The 25,497-nt window shown below is 39.3% G+C and overlaps 1 protein-coding gene across 3 annotated transcripts; it reads left to right on the top strand.

Moving 5' to 3' along the window:
• The first annotated feature begins 772 nt into the window (after positions 1-772).
• Positions 773-25,497, top strand: LOC146651925 (triadin-like). 3 transcript variants are annotated; one of them, XM_085381753.1, is made up of 7 exons: positions 773-1,138; positions 9,489-9,547; positions 11,166-11,364; positions 15,197-15,238; positions 23,695-23,742; positions 24,726-24,875; positions 25,324-25,497. In XM_085381753.1, the coding sequence occupies exons 3-7, from the start codon at positions 11,178-11,180 to the stop codon at positions 25,344-25,346; spliced, it is 450 nt and encodes a 149-aa protein (XP_085237879.1). In that variant the 5' UTR covers positions 773-1,138; positions 9,489-9,547; positions 11,166-11,177; the 3' UTR covers positions 25,347-25,497. The 3 variants fall into 3 exon arrangements, with proteins under 3 accessions (XP_085237879.1, XP_085237880.1, XP_085237878.1); XM_085381752.1 differs by lacking the exon at positions 9,489-9,547 and having other exon boundaries at positions 775-1,138; XM_085381754.1 differs by lacking the exons at positions 9,489-9,547; positions 15,197-15,238.

Raw genomic sequence — 25,497 nt, 5'->3', positions numbered from 1 at the left:
CACCAGCTGCTGTCTGTATCTCTAATTATAGCCTCTGCAGTACAGGCTCACAGGGCAAAGCTGGGGGGGGGTCAGGTTACACCTTCTGAAAGCTCTCGCAAGCAGACACAAGCATACACACACATCCTTGTTTAAACTGGGCCTCCAAAAAACAGTGTCTGACAAGGCCTAAAATCTCACATGGGGCTCAGCTAGGTATTTATTCACTTATTTACTCTTCACTTTGACCTCCATTTGACAAGCCTGGGCACTGAGGAGGAAACATGTTTCCCCTGGAGCAAGTCTGGGAAAGGCTGGGAAATTTAGAAAGTTTAAAGTTTTAAGTGCTTCTGTTTTCTTGAAGTTCTTGTCAAGGGCACACAGTGAATCTGCTTGGACCCCTGAGAATCTTGTAAAATGTACTTTTGTCAGTGTTATCGAGGAACCACCAAGCATTTAATCATAATAGTACTACTTAATTCAATTTGCAGATGTAAAGGAATTGTCTTTATATTTGTTTACAGTTAGGAAGCCAGTGTGGGTGAAATGAGGTGAGGAAATGGGCCTCTCAGAGGAAACACTGATGAAATATCAGCTGTTCGCTGGTGATTAATAAGCTCTGTGTTTCTGGGATATGTGAGTAGGAGACTTTTAGACCTTCATCTCTTCACTGTATTCTCTTCCTGCCTTTTTCCTTGTTCTTTAAATCTTTTGTTCCTTTTACACCCTTTCTACATTCCTTGCTCCCTCTCTCTCTCCCTTCCCTATCTGTCTATTTTGGACCCTCAGAGGGGCTGGGTGACTCTCAGTGGGTCAAACTCCGTCTCCCTGCTTCTTTCTATCAGTCTCTCCCTTTCTGTCCCACTCTCTCCAGCACTGAAATCTCAGAAACCTCGCCCTGGTAACTTTTTGGGACACAAAACTTAGTTTCTTGGATTTTATCCCAGTTTCACGCCACTTGTGGGAAAGTTTTTGTGTATTTTTAGACCCGCTGTGATCTGGCTTAAGACAATTTAATGTGTTTTTCTCATAATCAACTCGGGTTAAAAACAGGACTTGACAAGGAGTTACATACTTGTTTCTATGGTAACACAGCATTCCCAGAGCCCTTGAAGGACTGAAGATTATCAGTGAACATCCAGCAACTTCAAAGACTAAGGTACTTTAAAAATCCATTTCACTCTTTTAAAACTTATAAAAGTAATAAATTCAAAACAGAAATGTGAGTGTTTGCAATCCACCCAGTTACTCTTTTTTTTAATTGTCATTTAAAATAGATATTAGGTAACTAACAGCCAGTGAGATGGCGCTATTAATAACATGGAGAACCATCTGGGCCATATCTCTTATGTCACTGTTTCCTCTTGAGGTTTTGAAGGGACCACAAATGGTCTTTTAAACTGAGGGTCAGTTTAAAAATGTGTTTTTGACATTGTGATTAGACATTAGTGGCTGTACAAAAGTCTTGAGACAACCCTCATTCCTTTTAATTTTGAATTATAGGAAAATGGGAAATATGTGCGGCTGGAAAATGGGAAGTATGTGCACACATGAGGTGTAGACTATAAGACTCCCATTTAGATGCTATTCATTGGTGTTGGTGATCGTGCCACAGCTGGATAGAAAAACAAACAATGAACACTATCAGTCATGGATTCTTCACCTTCACCAAACAAATTTCAGCCACAAATCATAACAGAGCCTCCATCATGTTTTACTGATGACTGGGTTCACCACTCCTTGGGACCTGTTACCACTGATTTTCACTCTAAATCTTATGTAATTTCGTGTCCCTCAGCCTTTCCTCCCTATTTCACTTCCTTAAGAATTGTTTCTTGATAGTCTCCCTTCCATTGAAACCATTTCTGGTCAGGATTCAGTGAACAGTAGATGGATCAACTGAAGCCCCAGATTAATCTCTCAGGTCCTGTTTTGGGGTTTTGCTGGATATTTTCCTATTTCTTAAGGGCACGACTGTTTCTCTGTTGTAGACAGATTTTACTCGTGATAGTTTTTCTTGTCCTCCACTTGTCCAGTTTCCTCAAATCTATTAAGGACAAACTGCACACCATGCAGAAGTATAGCAAGTTTTCAGGTAATAGCTCTTTAGGAGTCCCCTTGTTGGTACAAAAATACTCTCATATATCTGTCAGACTGTGCTATCTTTGTCATTTTCTGTAGTTTCAATGAAAAAATGCAAACAAACTATGCATTTTTCTAACAGGCTGCTACTAACAAAGTGCCTAAAGAGACACATTAAAATTGGTCCTTTGCTAAGTTGTCTGTTATAGGTCGACACAACACTGCTTCATCCTTTTACTGAGGTGTTTTTTGATCCTTGAATAATTCATTGTCAGTGTTAAGTGGCTCAACAAACATAAGAAACTTTGTGAAAACGGTCTGGTACAAGGACTAGAGTGAAAAAGCATGAAAAAACAGAAAAACTTTGAAAGACCTTCTGAAAGCCTTGAGACCTACTGCTCAAGACTGCAAGTAAAATTACATTAAATTTCTCCTTCATGACTTAATTCTATATGATGACCAGTTGCTCTCTTTCTGCATGGATGTAATGATATTGAGCACTTACCTGTAATTTGTAATTCCAAAACCAACATGTCTAAAAACTATAAAGTGTCCTAAATGTACTATGCTTTGAAATTAACAGTTGTCAAAGATGGAAAACCACAACCACTGTCAGCACAAAATCTAGTGAAAAAGCAACTTTTTGCTCAGTACTGTTGTTAGGACCATAATTCATCCTTTATGCCCCCATTAAACCTGTGCCTACCAACCCTTTTCACTTGTGACCCCCTTAAAATAGAGCTACGTGTGTTATTTATTAAAGCCTGCAGAGTTCAAAGAATCGAAATTTCCAAAAGAAAGGAAAAAGATATATTCCCCTTTCTTTCTTTCAAAGCATCTTGGGGTCTCTCTAACATGTCTTCGTATCCATAGGGGGTCCTGAACCCCAGGTGGGGAACAACTGCATTTGAAAACACTCGCTCTGATGTTGAAACAATTGCCTTTCTTCTTTCTCACGCTTTACTCTTTTTCCTGTTCCTCTGTGCCATCAAATAACTTGTAAAATAGAATAAAGAGAAAAGACTCACATATAAATAACTCTTCATTTATCGTGCCCAGAAACTGAACCACATGTGCAAATATATTTTCACCTCCATGCAGTAAATCCATGATAATTTTAGGAACTTATCATCCTGATAACAAGCATTTATCAGTGGTTTGGGTTGTATTTGGTGCTGTATATCAAAGTAACGAGGACAATAATGCAAAAAACCCCCCCAAAAAACCCTGCATTCACACTCATGAACATCTGGGCTTTCCTGATGAGATAAACCGTCATTTGACGGTGAAATAAAAGCAGCTCAAAACTGGAAACATTACTAGCAAGTTTACTTTGTAAGCAGTACTGTGCTGACTCCTCCTTACAGCATTCGGTGACTCAGAGTTTTGACCAAGCTGTTGTTGTCTTTCATTTGCCCTTTCATTTGCCAGTTAGTTGTCGGCACCCACATTGTTCTAATTCTGCTCATTCCTTTGTCGTGGAGGAGGAGGCAGCACCAGTCGGCCATTGTGTGTGTGAGTGCAGATCAAGCTCAGAGCTCGAGGGTAACAGCAGGTGGGCTGGGTCGTCTGTATTTGAAGGCGGATATATACACGCAGAGTGCATTACATTTCTTTCTCTTTGGTGCATTTCTCAGATCAGAAATGTTCAAAAACAGTTTGTTGTTGTGAAAGCAGTTTCTTTATCTTCTGAATGCTTTTCCCAGTTGGTGTAAATTATTATTCATGTCTGCTGTATTAATTGGGTACGGTAACCAAGATGTATTATACATGCTGGCAGAACTGTGCAGTCGCCTCAGCTATTTTCATCTTCTTTCTTTAGCTGCCACAGCTGACCATCTTCCTCCACCTCACCCTATCCCTAGCATCCTCCTCTGCTACACCAGCCTTCTGTATGTTCTCCACATTCATGAATCTTCTCCGTGGTCTTCCTTTTTTCCCATTTTTGCCTGGCACCTCCATGTTCAAAATCCATTCCCCAATATATCCACTGTCCCTCCTTCTTACATGCCCAGACAGACCAAGTTTATCTCTACATCACTCAACCTGAGCTGTCCCTTTGATGTTCTCAAATCCATATTGTTTCCACATTACAAGAGATACCTTTTGGAAAGTCTTTTCCAGCATCTACAGTTGTCTGTGGTGATGTAGTTTTAGTTATTTTTGGGTGTGCCATTCTTTAAAAAAAACCATTTTCTTTAACCTCCTAAGACCCAGCACGCATTTTTAATCTCTTTGCTATTTGGGCTGATTGGGACCTGATGAATGTAAAAACAAAGAATTACCAGATTTTTTTTTCTTTTACAGATTTTTGTTTCTGAGAAAAATGAGATCCACATATGAGGATATTTTTTTAAATTTCAATAGAATAGTGGCAGTATAATGTCCTCATAAGTGGTCATCAGGCTCTTGTAGAGCAAAATTTAGTATTTTGGTCTCGACAACCCAAAATGTTATGTCCACATATGTAGACGCCAGGTCCTAGGAGGTTAATGTATCGTATTGACATGATTTATCACTGTAAAAACAAAACCTATAAAGTCTCCTGTAATCAATCTTCCACTTACAAAATTGTATATCTTGGCCCTTTTGGAACTAAAATATACAGAAATAATGCATTATTTTCACAAAGTATGCTGTTGTTGTTGTTGATGGTGGCAGCATGGCTAAGCATTTTGACTATGTTGGGGGCGATCGTGGCTCAAGAGTTGGGAGTTCGCCTTGTAATTGGAAGGTTGCTGGTTCAAGCCCCAGCTCGGACAGTCTCGGTCATTGTGTCCTTGGGCAAGACACTTCACCTACTGGTGGTGGTCAGAGGGCCCGGTGGCGCCAGTGTCTGGCAGCCTCACCTCTGTCAGTGCGCCCCAGGGTGGCTGTGGCTACAATGTAGCTTGCCATCACCAATGGGTGGATGACTGGATGTGTAAAGCGCTTTGGGGTCCTTAGGGACTAGTAATGCGCTATACAAATACAGGTCATTTACCATTTATGTTGTAAACAATGACATGTGGACAACACCTTGATTCTTTCCTTTTTCAGCTGCTCTTTTGTAGGTTTGTGATTTGCTCAGGATTGCTGTTCTTACGGTGGCCCTGAGAGGCCAAACGGACTGCAACTTAAGAAAACACCCGCAATAAGAAAAACGCTGCAAAAGCACCCAAAACACAACGGAAATAGGAAAAATGACAATGGAAATGGGGAAAAAACAAAAACAGAATTAGGAAAAAACAGATTTCCAAAAGAACAAGGGAAGTGTTTCCGGGGGAGACAATAACCTGACGGACCAGTTGCAGGAAACAAAATACGCTAAGAATTGCGATGGGAGACATATAAAGAAGTGGAGGATCTATCGGTTTTGTGAGGAAAGAAAAGATGAGAGGTCAGTGTGTTAGCCTAACTATTAGCCTAAAAATCCGTCATCAGTATTATATGAATCATGATAAAACACGCCTACCATGTTTTGGGTTCCTGAAACTGGTCCGTCGGGTTATTGTCTCCCCAGAAACACTTCCCTTGTGGTTTTTTTTCCTATTTCCATTGTCGTTTTTCCTATTTCCATTGTGTTTTGTGTGCTTTTGCAGCGTTTTTCTTATTGCTGGTATTTCCTTAGGTTGCAGTCCGTTTGGCCTCTCAGGGCCACCGTATGCTCTGCTCAGTGACCCGGGTGTGGGCCAAGCTTTGTCCATCCTGTGGATGGTCTCGTATTTGAATGTAGAATAATTTGGTATATAGAGGAGTTCATGGTCATCTCAATAACTGCAAAGTGACCAGGTCCTTTGGCTGGAAAACCAACCCAAAATATCACCTTTCCACCACCATGCTGGACAGTTGGTGTGGCGTGTTTGTGCTGGAACGCTCTGTTTGGTGTTCATCAATGTTCAGCGATGTACATTTTAGTCAAACATGTCCGCTTTAGTGTCATCTGTCAAAAGACAGATTGTTACAGAAGTTCAGAAGTGGTTTCTTAGGATGTAGCTTCACAAACCTAAGCCATGCTGCCATGTTCCAAAACATGTTCTCCTGGGAATAACTGACCCTCGTAGAGTCTGAGATGTAGCTTTTCAGCTTTTTGTCCACTTCATTGAAGATGAGAAACTGTCTTTGACTTGTGAATGATCTCTCTTACAGTAAAACGATGGATATCAAATTGCCTGGAAATTGTTTTATAACCCTTCCCACATTGATCGGCCGCAACAATTAATTCTTTACGACCAGTGCTGTTGTCTTTTCTCCCTGGCCTCATGTTAACACACACCTGAATGCTCCAGACCATCAAACTACCAAAACATTTGCTTTTATAGAGGTGCTCACACTTGCTGATGGACAATTAATTAAGTGCATTTATTAGTGACTGTTACTTAATTCCTATGGAAGCAGTCAGGGTGTACTTGGCTTTTCATTCACTGCTCCTGCAGTGAGGTTTAGTGTTGGTTTCTGCAAATAATGACACAGTGGAATATGTCATGTGCTGTTGTTCATCTGTGGTTTTATTTACATCATTTTAAGACCTGACTAAGGATCACCTAGTTTTTTAACGGAAGTCCTCATACTGTATATGAAACCTTATAATTCAAAGACTATATACCACGACTCTATGCACTGCTGCAGTGGTGAATACTCATTTTAAACTAATGCATATGAATCTAAATATCAGGGTCATACAAAGCTGTTCTAGTTGAGTCCAAGAATAATGTTATTGAATTTAAAAATGAGCAAGCAGGTCCCATTTAAGTCTAATTCAGGAAATAAACCAAAGCAAGTGAGGAAAATTAAAAGGGAAAAGGTTGCAGACTGTGACACACAGTTTGACAGAAACTTTCAAACACAGAGGAAATAAACTTAATTAATACATTTAGTAGCAGAACAGTGAAGTGGATCTTTGCACTGTGCAGGTTTTCCCCTCTACCTGCTGCAGGAGATTTTGACTGCTCTCCAGTCCTTCTGTCATTGTAACATTGTTGCTGTTTTAGTTGCTGCAAATCAATATGTTGGCCTGACTAACTGTTGCCAAGGCTTCGCTTGATCAATGGTCGGCCTTTACATCACGCGCACGCGCTCTCAGCTCAGCTTCTGAAATAACACAGACGGCAGCTGTTGTTCACCAGATCAATGCTCAGCTTTCTCGAATCAGACGAACACAAAAATGTGCATTAGGTTGTGAGTGGGTAGAATTATGTTAAATTGATTTTGCAACTTGTTAACTGAACGCTGCAAAAGAAAGGTCAGCCCGAGACCAGCTACCGAATCTTAACATTTTACTTTGTGAACCCCATGCTGAAAAAAAGAAAGAATTGAATGTGTGAAAAATGTAAAAGATAGCACAGCCGTGACATATTATTTTTGTACAAACAAGGTGATTCTCAAAGAGCTGTTAGTTGAGACTTGATATATTGCAGCATGGTGTGTGTCCACTTAACACTGACCTGTGAATCATTCAAGCAAAAAAAAAAAAAAAAAGGACCTAACTCAACAGATGAATCAGTGTTCTGCCTGCCATAGAACAGACAACTGAGCAAAGAGCCAATCTTAAATTGGATCTTTAAGAACTTTGTTATTTGCAGCCTATCGCATGGCGTGCACTATGCGCTTAAAAAAAATTAAGGAAACTGGTCAAGTGAAGCACAAAAGAAGGCAGGCCTACAAACAGCTGATGAACAGTATCTTCAAGTCTCAGGTCTTAAACAAGAGCTGAGAGATGCATCTGGACCTTCAGTTGATCCACCTTCTGTTTGTCAAAGCCATCAGAAATGGCTCAGTGGAGGGATGGCTGTCAAAAAACCATTCTTAAGGAAGGGAAATAGGGAGAAAAGGCAGAGGTATGCTAAATTACAGAAGAACTGGACTGAAAATCAACAGACCGATTCATCCAAAGTTGAAATATTTGGTTCAAATCGCCAGGTCAGGAGGGAGGTCCAACAGTGAGATCACAACCGCCTATAGCATGGAAAATAGGATGAAGACTCTGCGATGGTTTTGAGCTGCATTAGAGCCAGTGGTGTTGGGGAGTTTGTTGCTGGATTTCAATCCATCATACAATACCCTTTAGAAACTGTCGAGTTGGAAATGGCTTCACTTTCTTAGGATGACAATGATCCAAAACACGCTGTCAATGCAGTAAAAGTGGATAAAAGAACACACAATATAACACTATCGGTCATGGATTGGCCACCTCAGAGCCCAAACCTCAAAATTTGTGAAGCAGTTTGGGATGATCTTGACAGAGAACAGAACAAAAGGAAGCCAACATCCAAAGAACAGCTTTGAATCTCCTTAAAGAAGCCTGGAGAAGGACAAATGTGGTAATACTAAATCTTGACTTTCAAGCCCATTAGATTTGTCCAGTTTGCCTTATATACAGTATTTCCACAAATGTCTACACATGCTTCAATACATCAGAGCACCTGTTTCCCATTTTCTTTGCAAAATATCAAGAAATAATAGCTGCTACTTTATAGAGTACAATGTAGCCCAGATACCCACGTGACTGGGTTTAACTCATCAGAAGAAGAAAGTGGAGAAATAACATGGGTATGCATTTTGCCTTGTGGTACATTCATTATGTAATAAGAGGACAGCAAAAACATTGTCACCACTCTATACTGAGTTTAAATTAATTGGCATCAAAGGTGAGAAACAGCAGCTGATTCTCTTAATGAGACTTTCATAATGAATGCTTAAACCAGACCTGCACAAAGCACGCAGCACTCACATGGATCTGCATCCTTCAGAGTCTAATTAAAGAGAAGGATACAGAGCAGTTTCTTCAAATCTCTCCTTTCATATTAGCAGATACGCCGTGTGAGAGGCAGGCGCAGAAAGAGGGGAGAGAAAAAAAGAATCATCCCAAGCGCCACATAATGAACACAAACAACCTAACACGGGCATGTAATCATGTTACTGGAGCGCGGCCCCCGCTGCCATACAGTGATGAAAACTTTGTTTAGAGAAGTAATTTGTCTTGAAGCGCCGATTTTGGAGCGGGGATGTAATCGTCTTATCTCTTCTGTTTGTCTCTCTCTTCCTCGTCTTTCTGTCGCTCTGCCCCTCTCCTCCTCATGCAGCTTGTGTTCATCCTGACGTAGAAAAACAAAATGCTGCATAAATAAACACCTGCTGCGCATTGAGCTGCTAACATCAATGCCACAGACGTGCCAGTTACTCTGTTATATTGAGCACAAATTGACAGTGCGGGTGCAGTGAATTTGTGGTGGTAACATATCTGCACAATGTCACATAACACACTTAGCAACTCCTGTAACCAGCATTCACTGTCAGTTTAGGACCACAAAACATTTAGCCCTCCAACGCTCCAGAGGTTTGTGTGGTTTTTAAAATGCTTGAAACATCTGTTTTAATGCTAATTGTCATTTAATATCAGATTATTTGTTTCTGTTAAACGTTGCTTTAAAACCTTGGACGCCTCTTAGGAAAACTACCCTAACTTCGCTGAAGTCACAGAAGAAACGTTTTTGGTAAACTACAGTCGGTAAGTAAGTTAGAACTGAGCGTTAACTAGGTAATGGTTTTGTCATCACTTAATATTTATGGATACACTTATATGTACATCTTATTATATTATTATTTAACAAAACTCCCTCTTCTTCAGCCATATTTTTGATTGTTATTTCAATGCATTCTACGGTGGCCCTGAGAGGTCAAACACACTGCAACTTAAGAAAACACAAGCAGATAATAAAAGATAAAATAAATATATAAAATATGAATAGAACACAACTGGAATAGAAAAAAAATGCTTCACAAAAAAACAATAAAAACACCCTACAAAATACAGCAGAAGTGTTTTTGTGGAGACAATAATGTTACAGAGCAGCTGCAGAAGTGACAAGCTAACAGTAAACGGCTAATAGCAAACATGTATCTACAGTATTATATGCGTCGTGTGATTAAAACAACAAACATTATCCACATCTTTTTCTCCCTCACAACACCGATGAATCCTTCACTTTGTTTAAGTGTGTCATCATTCTAATGTTTCCATTTCTATCATTCTGCAGCTGGTCCGTCACGTTATTGCTTCCCCCAAAAACACTTCTGTTGAGTTTTGTAGGCGTTCTCAGCATTTTTCTATTTTCCTGTGTTTCCTTAAGTTGCAGTGCATTTGAACTCACGTTTCGAGCTTTTCATGGTCACTTTATACTTAAAAGAAGCAATTTGTTGCACATCTATATTAAATAGTAGCACAGTAGTGCTATTTACATTTACTTTTAGCCAGAGTTTGGAGAGAATGGCTGAAGAACTGTTTATCTTCTCTTGAATATAATACACTTAAATACTTTTTGCTTTGTGGTGCTTGTACTCAAAATGAATGAGTTGCCCTAACTTAGTCACCTTAAACGAGCTGTACTTAGTTATTCAAAGGCAGCGAGTTTGCATAATTTGTTCAAGTTCTGGAAACTAATCGCGTTTTATACTGTAGTGCCCCAAAAAACATAACTCATCAGCATATGTCTCACTGAAATTATGCTCCACTTACGGTATTCTTAAAATAAATAAATAAAAAAACATGAAATTGAAATTGAAATTATTTGACATGTTATTCATGCCATGCTGGAATGAATCACTAGATTTCTCACTATTGTAATGCCTTCTTACAATCCAGAAAGCCTAGCTAGGACTCACACATATATTGTAATTTGCTAATAAATAACAAATGATTGTCATGTACACTGCAAAACACAATGGTTACACTGAGCAATGAAAGTCTGTGTAAGTACTCTTCACGAATTAACAGACAAAGCTTACATTAAATTTATATAAATAAATAACAGACATTAAAAAATACATTAAATAAATTAAATAAAGAATTGAATCAAAATATAAAGTGTGTTAGTTCAGCACTATTACAATGATACGACTTTGAGAATGCATTTTTATATAAAATTATATTATATTGTGTGCAAATTTGCCAATGCACAGGCCAATATTGTTCAGTAATCAGTCGGGGATTCAGTAACTTTACACTGAATGGGTTTTGCAGTGATGCTTTAAATTTTTTAAACATTCTTGCAAGTATTTCAATGCCCAGACCCCCTTCAAACTCAAGTTTCCATCTCCTTCCTTCTCCTCTTTCCCTCTGCTCCCAGCTATCTTCACCAATGAGCAGTCAGACCAGCATCAGGGAGGTGGCCTCTCCATCTCGGCCCAATCAGAGGACATTTCTGGATGATGTCATATTAACGTTCACCTCACCAATGGCCTGGCTGATGGTCGTGGCCCTTATCATCACGTGGTCAGCAGTGGCTATCGTTTTGTTTGATCTGCTCGATTATAAAACTCTGGCAGGTAACGGCTGTTTACTTTTCTTCTTAAAAATCCCGAACTTAATTCAGCATTTTATTCTCATAATTTTATTATTTAACTGTTTATTATTATATTTTATTATTAACTGTTATCATGATGTGTTTGTAATGTTTTATAATGCCTAATGACGCTTTCCTTCCACTCATCAATCACCCATTTTCCACATTTCACACTTCCATATTTCATCCGAGCATTTTCCAACAAGACTTCAGACATTTTTGAAGCAAACTTCAAAAGTGGACATCATTTTCACCGAGTCAAACTATGGGACACACACCATCTCCTTGTTGCTTTCACCACATGTGCCTCGACATGTGTGTGTTTTGCTTTAATGCCAGTTCTGTTCAGAGTAACGCGAGGTGTGTTTCCCATCTTCTTGACACATACTGGTTTAGCGAATGCATTTTCTCCTGTTCACATACTCAGTTAAACTTTAACATTAATTAGTCTACCTTTTTCTTAGCTTATTTATCAGGGCAGTAGCTCCTCATTTCCTCCTAAATATCACTCATACGGCCGTAGAATGGATCGAAAGGGTGCGTTCTGGTGTTAACATGCATACTAATAATGGAGTCACAGGGGTTGATTGCAGCATTGAGCCGTACAAAGTAAAATGATTCATTTAATAACCTGCTTAATGTGGACATCAGTGGAATCCTGTGCAGCGGCTGTTGCCACATTACACAAACGGGGAGCAGCTTTGTTTTCTCATATATTTTTTTAATCCCTTTATCTCCATTTCATGACTTAATTGTCTCGAGTAATCACATTTTGTTAGCTTTGATCCGGCTTTAATTGCTTCATTGTCATGAGATAACAGGAAATGAATTTCCCTGAGATCACAACCACACTGCTGATTGAAGTGAATGCAACAGTGAAGATCTCTGCTTAAGCATTTTCAGTTCTGCTTAAGGCTTGCAAATCTGTAGAAAGCTGTTAATTTATATATTAGGGGAAACGTCCATTGCAGTAAATCACAATAATATAGCACGGAGACACGGCGGTGCAGAGCTGAACATTACACTGCTTTCACTTTGAATTCATTCTCAAAAAGGCAAAAACAAATTCCAGCCGCACTTTAAACTCATTTCTAAAATTCACTGTTTCCTACGTTATATCTTTAGTGTTTATTCCTGGAAAAAGAAACAAATTGTCTAACTGAGAAACTGCCATTTTCAGAGAGGATTATTTGGTGAATTTTCTTGACTCAGATCAGCAACTTCCTGCAGCAGCAGCAGCTGATTGCTTGGCAACTGGTTGTGTCAAAAATAACCTCAGCACAAGACAACAAATTCTCGTTTTACGCTTCTGTTTTAGCACATCAAAGTTTAACACGTTAAAGTGTTATTTTAAGTAATTACTGGCAAGTAGAGCTGTCTTTAAGCTAAGCTAAAGATGTCGCTTCTTAATTATTGGATATAAATGTCAGGATAAGACTTTAGAGTCTGACCCAGATTGTATTTTAGGGTTTGCCCTCATTTCAGATTATTAAGGCTGATGTTTTAAAAATGTTTTCATGCACATATTAATGCACATTGTCATAATGAAATAATAAAAATAAACAAAAAATTTGTAATATTAGCGTATCTCACATACATGGATGCCAGTATCTTTAGCTGGCCGGTATCAGCAGAAATTATCGACCAGCTGAATTCTTAGTTGAGCTTCACAATCTTCTCATCCAGTTCTCAGGCAGGAGTCTGTAAAAGTGTATTTCCTACTGTCCAAGTTGATTAAATACTCAACTCAGTTAGGGTGAATCCACTGGTATGCATGTTAACATTGTCAGTGTAAACTTGTAATTAGCATTTAATCCATAACAGGTTTGATATTTATCTTGAAATGAACACTGTTTCAGTCACACCTTTAGTCTAAATGAATGTGTTTATTTTCCACTGATAGCATCATTGTATCCAGTACACTTTGTGTCTGCTTCTTCTGAAACAGTGTTAGTTTCAATAATGAAACTATTGTCTTTTAATTGTGTGGAAGGGAGCTGGGTTGCAGTTTCACCCTATACATTTTTAATATCTCATTCATCTTGGTCTTATGCTTTAGTTCATCTACCCGGTCATGTGAACAGTCTGCTCATATTTGTCCCAGCTGGGCATTCAACACATGCAACACAAACTGTACGCAGTCCTGTGGGGTTGTCGCTGGAGGTACCGCCACATGTTTGATTTGGCAGAATTTTACACTGGATGTTCTTTGTGACAAAGCCCTGAGGGGGATTTGTGTCTCAAACCAGTGACCGTTCATTGCCAAACAAATGCGTTAACCACTACATCTCGTGATTAAATAACTTGTAGAACCATCTTTAGCTCGAATCCCTTGAGGTAAATTTTTTCTAAAAAACTTCATCAGCATCTCACATTGTTGTGGAGGAGTTTTAGTTCATGCTCCTTTTTTGCAGCATTGCTTCAATTAATTAATGATTATAGCATTTCTTTATGCACAAGTCTCTTAAGATCCCATCGAAGCATTTCAGTCAGGTTGGGGTCTGGATTTTGACCGGGCCATTGCAACACCTTGATTCTTTTCTTTTATCAGCCTTTGTGCTGTGTTTGGGATCATTGCCCTGTTGTTTGACCCAGTCTCAGCTAAGCTCTATCCGTCTGACTGATGTCTCCACATCCACTCCGGAATACTTTGGTATACAGAGGACCCATGGTCCATGCAGTGAACGTAAGGTGCCCAGGTCCTGTGACTAAAAAAACAAACCCAAATTTTTACTGATGAGGTGTTTGGTTTGGGCCAAACATCTCTGCCTTGGTCTTGTGTGTCCAAAGAACATTTTTCCAGATCTTTTGTGGTTTGTTCAGAAACAACTTTGTAAACCTGAGCCATGCTGCTATGTTCTTCTTAAAGAGAAGAGGTTTTCTCCTGGAAGTCTTTCAAAATAAGCCATACTTTTTCAGTCTTTTTCTAATTGTAGTGCTACGAACTTCAATATTTAGCATGCTAACTGAGGCCTGTAAAGTCTGAGATGTAGCTCTTTGGTTTGTTGCCGTTTCTCTGAACACGATCAGACCTTTGGGGTTAATTTGCTGAAATGTCCCCTCCTGGGAAGGGTGGCAGCTGTCTTGAATGTTTTCCACTTGTGAAGCCTCTTTTGCACCGCAGAATACTGAATTTCAAATTGTTTGGAAATGGCCTTATAACCCTTTACCAACTGATGGGCAACAACTGCCTCTGTAAGATCCCTGCTGTTGTCTTTCCTCCTTGGCAATGTGTTAACACACTTGAATGCTCCAGACCGGCAAACTGTCAAAACTTCTGCTTTTATCAAAGTGAAAACACTTGCTGATGATAAATTAATGAAGTGCAATGAAGCACCTGGCTGTGGAAGAAAAATGCAAAAAAAGGCTGTAGGTAGAGTAAACGTCCCCTAAATAAATAAAAAGAATTGATTTGGTTTTCTTTATTTTTTCTTTTTATACCTACTGGTACATTCTTTTGCTCTTTTTTTTAAGTTTTTTGAAGCCATAAAAGAATAATAACTAACACTCGGCAAACTTAAATAAGCCAAGTATAACTGAAAGTTAAATATCAAACTGCAACTGAGCTTCCCTTTCTTTCCGTGTACAACAGCGACATAGTGACCCTTCTATCTATTCTACTCTCCCACCGGTTGCTACTACACATCACCCTCACTATCCTACAGTGTAAGGATAGGCCTGCCTCACACATCCAACACACTCATCTCTAACTCCTCTCCTCACTTTTCCCCTTTCTTTACCCCACTCCACTCCACCCCGCCCCTCCAATTCCCCTCCATGCTCATGCTGTCAATCACCTGCCATCCCATCCAAAGACTACACCTCATACTGTGACGACCCCGTGTGTTTACCTCCTGGTAAAACCAACAGCAAAAACACTGTTTGACTGCTCCGCTTGCTTTCAGAGTGTTGACTGCAGTTGTTCAGAGTCAAATCTGGATAGATGTGATTTTTGCTCAGCATGTTTTTCTTTAGTTCGGAGGCTTTGACTTTCACCTTTAACGGGTAAATCGACACTAAATCTCAATTTTTTAAGAGGCTAATAAGCTATAATAGCTTTTTACATTCTGGATTTCCCAAATCTCACTTGCAGAACAAATGAACCTCCATCTAAAACGATGTACATTTTCACCCACATTAATGAATCCACTGATCCCAGTGGTCAGATTGGGATGATTGCCCTTACATGCCTCTTAAAATGTATTTGAAACAAGTCTTAAAGACTAAAGCACCTAAAGACTCCAGACAGTCAGTCTGTTTGGAGAACAAACGGTTATTTTACTCGCTCTTTAAGCTTAAGGCACACAGTGTCGATTTGCCCTGATGTCAAGCCTTTGTTCATTTACTTTAGATTCACTGGAATTCAGTCTTGTTCTGTTCTGTCACCAAGCGCAAAGAGTCTGCATTTATCAAGGCCCACGGATGGGTGGCAAATTAAAGGAAATGAAGGACAGAAAGGTATTTGGCTGTCACAAGCGTCCAGAATAGACTCAGTGCTCCTTGACATCATTCCTGCACTTTACTAAAACGCTGCTCCTCCAAAATCCATTTCATCATTTGGTGTTTTCATTTGGCAATTGTGGAGAGCACTGTCCCTGACCTTGAACCTCCCAAATGGTTTGAGAAGTGCTGACTGAAGTCCACTGTTTTAATTAAAGCATTAAGTGACCCAGTGTTCGCTTTCAGTTTCTCCAATCATTTGCACAGCTTTTATTTTTCTTTAGTTTGTTACCCATCAGCGTGTCCTCGTTCTTTCCTAGTGTTGTGCATAAAGACCAGCATGTGTACTGCATGCTTGTCTGGACTTTCTGAGTGATGATTAATGTGGTGCATGATTCCATGACTGCTAACGTCATAATTCAGGATCATTTTAACGTAGAACAATAACAGAGTCCTTCAATGAGAGTTTACTTGTTTATGAAAGTTACCCATCTTTATATAAGTCAAGGAAACCTTTTGCCGAGGGGCTAGACCGGAGAACCGTAGTACACAGGGATTCTCTAGACGCTCAATGTAGGATGTACATGATAGTTTTTCCCTTTCATCCTTTCAGTTTTTGAAGCAAACATTTCCAAGGTGAAAAATGACAAAATGCTGGGCTCAATTTAACACAAGGCATTTCTTCCATCACAACGTTTCAGCAAAGAACAGCGTGTGTAAATGAAACAGCTACATTTTAAGGGTTATCAAAGAAGAAATACAGTTGTAGAGTTTTTTGTTTTTTGCATTTCAGATCATCAAACAAATTTAAATATTAGACAAAGATAACACAAGTAAAGACAACATGCAGTTTGCAAATTAAAGTGTTTATAATCAAGGGAGGAAAAATCCAAACCTACACGTAGCCCTGTGTGAAAAAGTAATTGTCCATGTTGCTAAATCATGAATTAACTGTGATTAACTGAACTTATTGGAAAGCTAAATTTCATTTAAATAGAAGCTTTCAGACAAAGTGAGGCTAAAATATCTCAAAAAGCAACGCATCAAGCAACAATTTGGAAGGTTTGAGTCCCAATACAACTGCTATAAAATATTACAGCAGCGGTCAAACATGGTGGTTGTTGCGTGATGGTCTGGTGGCTTTGCTTCTACGGTACCTGGATGATTTGCCATATTGATGGAAACATGAATTCTACTCTCAACCAAACTCCTGATGGAAATATCCGGCCACAAGTTCCTGCTCCGGAGTTCATGCACACTCAGGACAATGATCCGAAACACAGCAGCAAGTCCTCCTCTGAATGGCTCAAAAAAAACAAAATGAAGGTTGTGGAGTGGCCTGGTCAAAGTCTGGGTTCAAATCTGATCGAGCTGCAGACATAAATACCTTGTCCCCAAACCTTCCAGTCTGGCTCAAATTAAACAATTCTGGAAAGAATGGTGGGCCAGATTCATCCACAGCGATGTGAAAGACTTATAGCCAGTTATTGCAAACGCTTAATTGCAGTTCTTGCTGCCAAGGGTGGCACAACTAGTTATTAGGTTTAGGGGGCAATTACTTTTGAAAAACCTTGGAAAACTTTTTCCCCCTGAAATTAAAAACTGCATTTTAGATTTACTCAGTTTATCCTTGTCTAATATTAAAATTTACTTGATTATATGAAACAAGTCTGACAAAAAAAAAGGAAGTAAATAAATCAATAAATCAGGAACAGGACAAATCATCTTTCATAGCACTGTATGTAAAAATATGCAAACTCAGTCTCTTGTGAGCGATGAATAAAAACCCTTTGAGCATTTAAGACTTAAATGTATAAAACCATTTGGTGTCTATCTGACTTTGGTAATAGTGCTGCAGATAATGCGGGTTAGGGTAGAGTGAAAAGGTTGAGGAACTGAAATGAAGTCTTCCTCTTGGCAGCTCCATCTTCAACATCTCTTGCCCAATATATCCACCATCCCTCCTCTGCACATGTCCAAATAATCTCAGCCAAGCCTCTCTAACTTTGTCTCCAAACCACTCAACCTGAGCTGTCCCTCTGATGTATTCATTTCTAATCCTGTCCATCCTGGTACTCCCAGACATTGTGGATATAAAGGATACAAAGGATGTTGAAGATGGAGCTTCCAGGCAGGAGGAAAAAAAGAAGACCTCAGAGCAGATTGATGGACATAGCGAAGGAGGACATGCAGAGAGTTGGTGTGACAGAGGAAGACTCTAGGGACAGGGTGAGATAGAGGTAGATGATCTGCTGTGGAGGCCCCTAAAGGAAGCAGCCAAAAGAATAATAATAATAGGAAGATACTTTCACATATAGGATTTTGCTGCTCTCAGGTTCAGTAGTGATATTGTGTAAAGTTTCAAATACATCCCAAACACTTACAACTCTACTTTAGGCCACAATATTTACAACACTCTGACCAAAGTCAGTTGGCTTTGATAAATGTATAAAACCATTTGGTGTCTAAGTCTTAAAAATGAAAGGTCATAAAAGCTGAAAGGGTTTTTACTCATTGCTCACAGAGTTAAAGTGATCGCTCACTCTGTATGTTTTGACGTGAAAGAAAGAAAAAGTTTTGTTTTAGTCTTTTGCACAGGTGAGTCGGCATTATGAGAAATACCTTGACTGTTTTGATATCTGCTTTAGGAGTGGAGAGGATGATGTTGCTGATGTGAGTATCGCACCAGAGCAATCTAGAAAAACTGCACGAAAAATATGGGATAACATACGGAATTAGAAAGACAGAGACCCCCACACTCTCAGGGACATACTCTATAACAAAGGCAATTCAGAAGAAAGTAAAAAACAAAAATAACAAAAGCAGGAATGGAAAAATGCAGAGATGCGTGAGAAATGCAAAAGCAAAAGGTGTCACGTCTCAGCTGTGTGTTAGGCAGGGAAGGACCCAAAATGCAGGACTTGGCAGACAAAAGTATAAATGAAAACAGCTTAATTGCTGAACCCTTGCAAAAAATACAAAATTAACTTATACCAGGAGCTAGTAATCCAACAAACAGAAGTATGCAGGGAAAGATTGAAGAAGGACTCAAACAGGCTGAGGACGATTACGACAAAGAGCAGAATGAGATCAAATATTGACAGGGAACAGTAACAGGTGGGAACAAGACTGAAGCGACCAATGAGACACAGAAAGCAAAACTAAACAGAAAGCACACAAAACGAGAGACTATCAAAATAAAACAGGAAATGACAGACAGACATAGAAGAGGATTACACTAAGCCAAGGGGAGGGAAAGGGGGGGAGTCAACAACAAAAGCAAGGAGGAAACTACAGGTCAGGTGTCGGACATTGGATCCACTTAATCACAGGAATTGTAATATATTTCCATAACCAGAAGACTAAATAATAAAGAATAAAGAACCAGAATACAAAGCCAAAAACTCCCCAAGAATTTCAGAATATTCCAGGTAGGAGGAAGGAAGGAAGGAAGGAATGAAGGAAGGAAGGATAGAAAGAAAAAATAAATATTCTCTTGTATCATTTCTTTTCTCTTATCCAGTTTGTTTTTGTCTCTTCGAACTCTGCGCTTTTCTTCTGAAGTTTTTTTTTTGGGTGTTTTTTGTCAGAGCCCCTTGGGTTCCCGTTTTTAAATCTCTGTTGCACAATTTGTATTTTTCATCTATATTCTTTGTGTTTTATCATTTTGATGTGGCTGCTAAACTGCAGTAAACTAAAAACATAGCAAAAACAAAAGGCACAAGAGAGAAGAAGAGTCAGAAGATAAGCACATGAAAGTGAGAGCGTGAGAGAAAATAGATTTAAAGAGGAGCGAAGTGGAAGAGAGATGTGATTGGAAAAGAAAGAAAGAAAGAAAGAAAGAAAGAAAGAAAGAAAGAAAGACAAAGAAAGGTGGAGCGGAAGGGAAACTGAGTGACAGAGTGACAGCAATCAAAAGAAGGAGAGGGAGCGTTAGCAAGGGAGAAAGCTGGCCTCCTGTTCCCTGTCTCTCTGGCTCTGTGCCTGCAGTGCCAATCAAAGAAATGTCAGTGCATTAATCAGTTGTTTTATGAGTCTCCATTAGCCTATGCACCTCCTCCGCACTGGGCGAGAAGCAGGCGGAAAGCTTCCTCCACCTGGGAGAGAGAGACTGAAAGAGATCCACGGAGAAAATCCAAACAATCCATTTAGCACTCCAGAGCCAACAGTTATCTAAATGCAGAGTATTGATGAATGTGCTAATTCCAACATGTTCCTCAGAGAGGCAGATGCAAAACACCTGCACTGCAGCGGCAGCATATGATTACAGTTTGTTTTAAGGACTTTTAGCAGCTTAATAACAGGTAATAGTTTCAGGACCAGAGAAACCAAAATAAAAATTAATATCTGGCTGCTTGCAGATATATTCAGGCAGAGCAGCGACAGGTCACACCTTAATCAGCTGATTGCACATGAGATCAGGTCATTTAAAGCTCACGTGTGCAGCTCGGTAAGACAATAAACAGACACAGCAGCAATTACTGGACAGTTTAAGAAAGAGTTAAAGAAGCTGTGACACACAAACAGCCTTTAAAGTAGACAAAAAAAAGTGTTGAAAGGCACAGAGGGGAGGAAGCAGAAAACAATATTCCAGCGTCATGTCTTCATAATGCTTCTCGTGCAGCATTTGATTGCAACCTAATCACTCTCGTGTTCAGTAATCCAACCTAGAAATCACATTACAGTTTCTATTACCGTAACGAGGAAACATTTAGCTGAATGTGTGTTTAACTAATGCATTTGTCGTTAATAGACGGCATGCTTCATTCATTCAACAAAACACCGCCTCTGAATGTAATCCAGAGCACCATTACAATCATTATGGGAATAATAGTTTAGCTGGAAATGCAATTTGTAGGAAACCGGGGGCCCAATTTCCCGTGGAAAAAGGTAATCCTTAAAATGACACAATTGGAGAAAAATACGTATCATTTGGTACCTTGGTGGCCCTCTCGGAGAGGTCGCCCTTTATAAATGTTTTTAGCTGAGGTAAGTCCATTGGTTTCATTGCTAATAATTGTGTGTTGTTGTTAAGCTTGATTGAAATCTCCATTTATTTATTTTTTAATTCAGAGACATCAAATCTTCTTATTGAATTCTTATATTTGATCTTAATAAAAATGCATCCACCATCCCATAATCCCCTTCTGCTTTTACTTCTACTTGACCTGTCCTCTTTGACAACTCCAAACCTTTATCTTAATAGATTTACCATCGCCAAAAAATAAAACAACAAAATATCTTACTGGAAAAACAGTGGCTCAGTTTCCTGACAGATCATACAAATTTAGAAAACTTGACTTCAGCTTTAAAGAACAATTTGACCCAATTTGGAAACACAAGGTCGTCGTTCTTATGATACCCGGCGTGCATTTAAAACAATAACATGACAAAATCACCTGCGAGACTCCCACCATTTTTGATACACACAACCCACCTCATCTCCTTCACTGTTTCTTTGATCTTTTATTCATCGGCAAATAAATAAATTAAAAAGGTGTGTGTGTATGCGTGTGCAAAAAAAAAGTAAAAAAAACAAAACAATGGGCCATGGGCCATGTTCATAGCAGCCTGTGGAGTGAATTTGTGGACGACTCTGGGGGGGCGATTTGACAAGATGAACAAATATAAATCAGTTTTTAAAAAACACTTGTAGAGCAGTTTATGGTTGAGGCAGAGTGTTTAATATTTCAGGTACTTTTGATACTGAGCAGATACCTGGGTTGCAGACTGCAGAGAATACAGTGGATCTACTGTACATTAAATATTGATAATTTTATATAATATATATGACACATTTTTAAAAAAGCAATACTTTTGGCAGAGTGTAGATATAATAGTTATACATAGATATTAATAAAACAAGGGACAGTGTATTAGACCAGTATATATATTTATAGATCATTTATATATTAGTCTGTATAATAATAATAATATTTTCATCACATGAGTATGAATATATATTTTTTATGTCACTAACATTTGTTGCTTATTTGTTTGAAATACAGATCCATCCATTCGCTTCCGCTTATCATTTTCAGGGGCGCTGGAGCCTATCCCAGCTGTCATAGGGCGAGAGGCGGGGCACACCCTGGACAGGTCGCCAGTCTATTGCAGGGCCAACACACAGGGGCCGACAACCATTTGCACTCACATTCACACCTAGTGGCAATTTAGATTATCCAATTAACCTATCCCCACAAGTTGCATGGAAACGGTTGGAGGAAGCCGGAGTACCCGGAGGGAACCCATGCAAACATGGGGAAAACATGCAAACTCCACACAGAAAGACCGCGGCCTGATGGTGGAATTGAACTCAGGACCTTCTTGCTGTGCGGCAACAGTGCTAACCACCGTGCCACCGTGCTGCAGACCTGAAATACAGATCTGATTTTAATTCATATAAGAAATAATTTACAGTGAAATTCATGCTGTGACGATGTCATTATCTTTCTATTTTTGCCTCTGTATGCCACCACAGTGCACTTTTTTATTTTTTATTTTAGGTCCTTATTTATTGCAGGGATTTATGAACTATTTAGGAATTACAACCACATTTATACACAGAAAAACAGAAGTAATTGGACAACTGACTAAAAAGTGGTCACCTGCTAAAGCCAGTTCTGGTATATTCGGGTATATTCTTAACTCATTCACTGCCAGGGTTTTTGAGCATTTTTACTCATTTTTGAAGGGCCACAGAAAACTGTGTGTTATGATCACATAAACGCTGAACCTACCAAAATGAAGAACAGACTCTCCTCTTCCATCCAAAAAAAAAGCTTGTTTCTACCATTTTCCGTTCTTTAGTAATCAGCTGTAGAAGAGAGGTGGGTTCCACCAAAAATGCCTGTTTTGACCAAAAAAAGGGAGAAAACGAGCTTTTTGTGAAAAATACATTTCAAGCAGTCTGATGTTCACTGACAAGCTGCCCGAGGTTGTATTCTAGCCCCTCCCATTGAAAACGTAATTGACGTCTATAGACGTCAATGGCAGTGAATGAGTTATGGCCTGTATTTATATAGCGCTTTACTAGTCCCTAAGGACCCCAAAGCGCTTTACACATCCAGTTATCCACACACACATTCACACACTGTTGATGGGAAGCTACATTGTAGCCACAGCCGCTCTGGGGCGCACTGACAGAGGCGACGGAGTAAAAAATAGACGAAGCTTCCAGCTCTGTAGAATGAAGCCAATGCTAGTCACAGTAAACCTCCACGTTTTTTCAAATCTCCCGGCAGTGATATCTGTAGTTTTCAAAAAAGACTTCTGGTCCTATACAAGTCAAGGACCTACCTGCATTTATATAATAATTCAGTCCTTTTACATTTTTGGTAACTAGTAAAAAACAATTGTGTATTACTGACTTAAAGATTTAAAGATCCAGTATCAGGGTGCTTGTAATGGAAAGATTAGTGAGTCACAACTATTTATATTTGTGCAGATGAGATCAGGGGTGGAAATCCAGGTAAAAATTAATCAGGAATGTTTTAATATTTCTGCAAATTTAATACCGCTGTGGTTTCTTGCTGTGCTCTCATTCCGCATGTGCGCTGCATCATGGAGAAAAAAATGTTTTTTTAATGGAAAGTGTGATTTGTGTTCGGGAGCAGCTTTTTTTCTTTCTCTTTAACATCTTTGCTGCATTAAAGCGGCAAAGCTGTAACTCTAACGCTATATATGGCTGAAAACACGAACTATGCAGTCAGGCGCAGAGACGAAGGCTGCTGATCGTTGTTTTTCTCAGCTCTCGTTGTGGATTATCTTTCTATTGTGCGTGTTCTTCCTTTTCCTCTCAGCATGCGTCCTGTGTGTACTTCATACGATGCAGTTTCGGTTAATGTCGTGCTTGTGTGTCTCCCCTCCTCAGGCCTCCCTCCCCCTGCCGCCATTGCGAAGAGAAGTATGAGGACTAGAGGCAAGCAGAGACTTCTAAGCCAGCATACATCACATATACACCCAAATTCAAAACATAAACCTGTCGCATAGTGTACTATACTATGCTATGCTATGCTAGATACTATACTATATAGCATATTGTATACTATGGTAGAATACTAGCATATGGTTGTGAAAACAAACCAAGGCTTACAGAACTGTGACAAACCCCATCATAGTGTGTGAGCTTGAACAGCTTCATAGGGTAAAGTCTTATATAAGCGTCTGTCATATAAAATCTTACTGTTTGGATGTTAAACATGGCCAAAGTTACAGTTGATGACATCAGTCTAATTATTTGTAATCCCCATGAGCCAAAAGCTCAGGCGAGCTTCACACTGGTCTAAACCCTCTGTGTCACCTTGGTTTTTCAACTCTGGTCTCTACACGATATCAGTGGGAGTGGATATTCGAACACACAGCTCTGACTGTGAGGTCAAAAGTGCTTGAGATGGACAGCCAATCAGAAGAAAGCCCTCTTAAAGGGAGAAGAGCTAAAACAGCTTGTTTCCAAAGTCCAAGATCAGATAACTAAGGATTATTTTTGAACTGTGAAAGCAAAGATACTCTATTAGAGTCCAAATAAATACAGGATAGTAAACAATCACTGGCCACTTTATTAGGTATAACTGTTGAACTGTTTGTTAATGCAAATATCTAATCAGCCAATCACATAGCGGTAATTCCATGCAAATTTAGGCACGTAGACAACCTGGTGAAGTTTAAACTGAACATCTGAACGTGGAAGAAAGCTGATTATAAGTGACTTTGACTGTGGTACGGTTTTTGGTGCAGACAAATGCTTAGAAAGTGCTTAGTTTCGGTCACTTTCTGAGAGAAAGTTACGTTCCAGCGAAACTTTGATTTGCCGTTCTAGTTTAGATAAAACATTAAAACGAAAGGTTCTGTTGTTTAGTTATATACTATTCATTAGATCTTTATCTCTATTCTGCTTTGCTTTAGGTGGAGTTCGTCCAATAAAATCAAGCTCTTTTGGAGTCTCACCTCAGGAGAGCACTGAGTGGCTGGAAATGATGTGGGCATTTGCAGCCAGTCTGGTAGCTCCTGATGAGGAGGAGGAAGGTATTCATCATCTAACCGAAAGCCTCACATGTAAGAAAACATCACCTGACATTAAATTAACCCTCAGTTGTTTGACCGTTATTAACAATTCATGCGATGCTCATCCTGCCTAACGTTTTATCAAGGGCTTAGCTTTTGCAGTAGCTGACTAAGAGGGTTATGATGAATAGACAAAGTGTGCACACATGCCGCTGAGGGCAATTTAAAACTGCATTTAAAACATTTACCGTAGATTCAAAAATAACTAAAAGTCATTCTGATTCACACTGATGGCAGCAGAAAGATGTGCTACAGTTCAAGGCCAATCAAAAGGCAAACAATCATTCCTTTATGCACCCAGTCTTAAACTGATTGCTGGGTAATGTCAGCCATTTATTTTCATGCATGTAAAGGAAAGTTTGTCGTATGTGTCGCTCACCATCTGGCAATATTTAACTTTGAAAATTTGTTTTTATGAACTCTGTTTCTTGCGTATCAGCTTTCCACTCAGAGGAACTCTGAAGGACAGGAAGTGGAAAAGAACCAGAGCTGGAGGAGAGAGGACAGAAAGGTTGAGATGGCTGTTACAGTGTTGCACATTAAATCGCAGTAATGTTTTTTCTGTCTGTTGTTGAGCGGTAACTGATGATTTAATTTGATGAATAAAAGATTC

This window comes from Rhamphochromis longiceps, linkage group LG15, assembly GCF_057381845.1.
Source record: "Rhamphochromis longiceps isolate RC_006_pf linkage group LG15, R_longiceps_female_GT1.1, whole genome shotgun sequence".
NCBI lineage: Eukaryota > Metazoa > Chordata > Actinopteri > Cichliformes > Cichlidae > Rhamphochromis > Rhamphochromis longiceps.
Note: the sequence above shows the minus strand (reverse complement) of the source record. Positions and strands in the feature narration are given on the sequence as shown.

What these genes read in the sequence shown, in the direction of transcription:
- LOC146651925 (XM_085381753.1), top strand. Translation starts at nt 11,178, where the DNA reads ATGAGCAGTCAGACCAGCATCAGGGAGGTGGCCTCTCCATCTCGGCCC. An exon ending in CGATTATAAAACTCTGGCAG is followed by an intron (nt 11,365 to 15,196) that starts GTAACGGCTGTT and finishes TCCCATCCAAAG; the next exon opens with ACTACACCTCATACTGTGAC. An exon ending in GAGAAGTATGAGGACTAGAG is followed by an intron (nt 23,743 to 24,725) that starts GCAAGCAGAGAC and finishes GCTTTGCTTTAG; the next exon opens with GTGGAGTTCGTCCAATAAAA.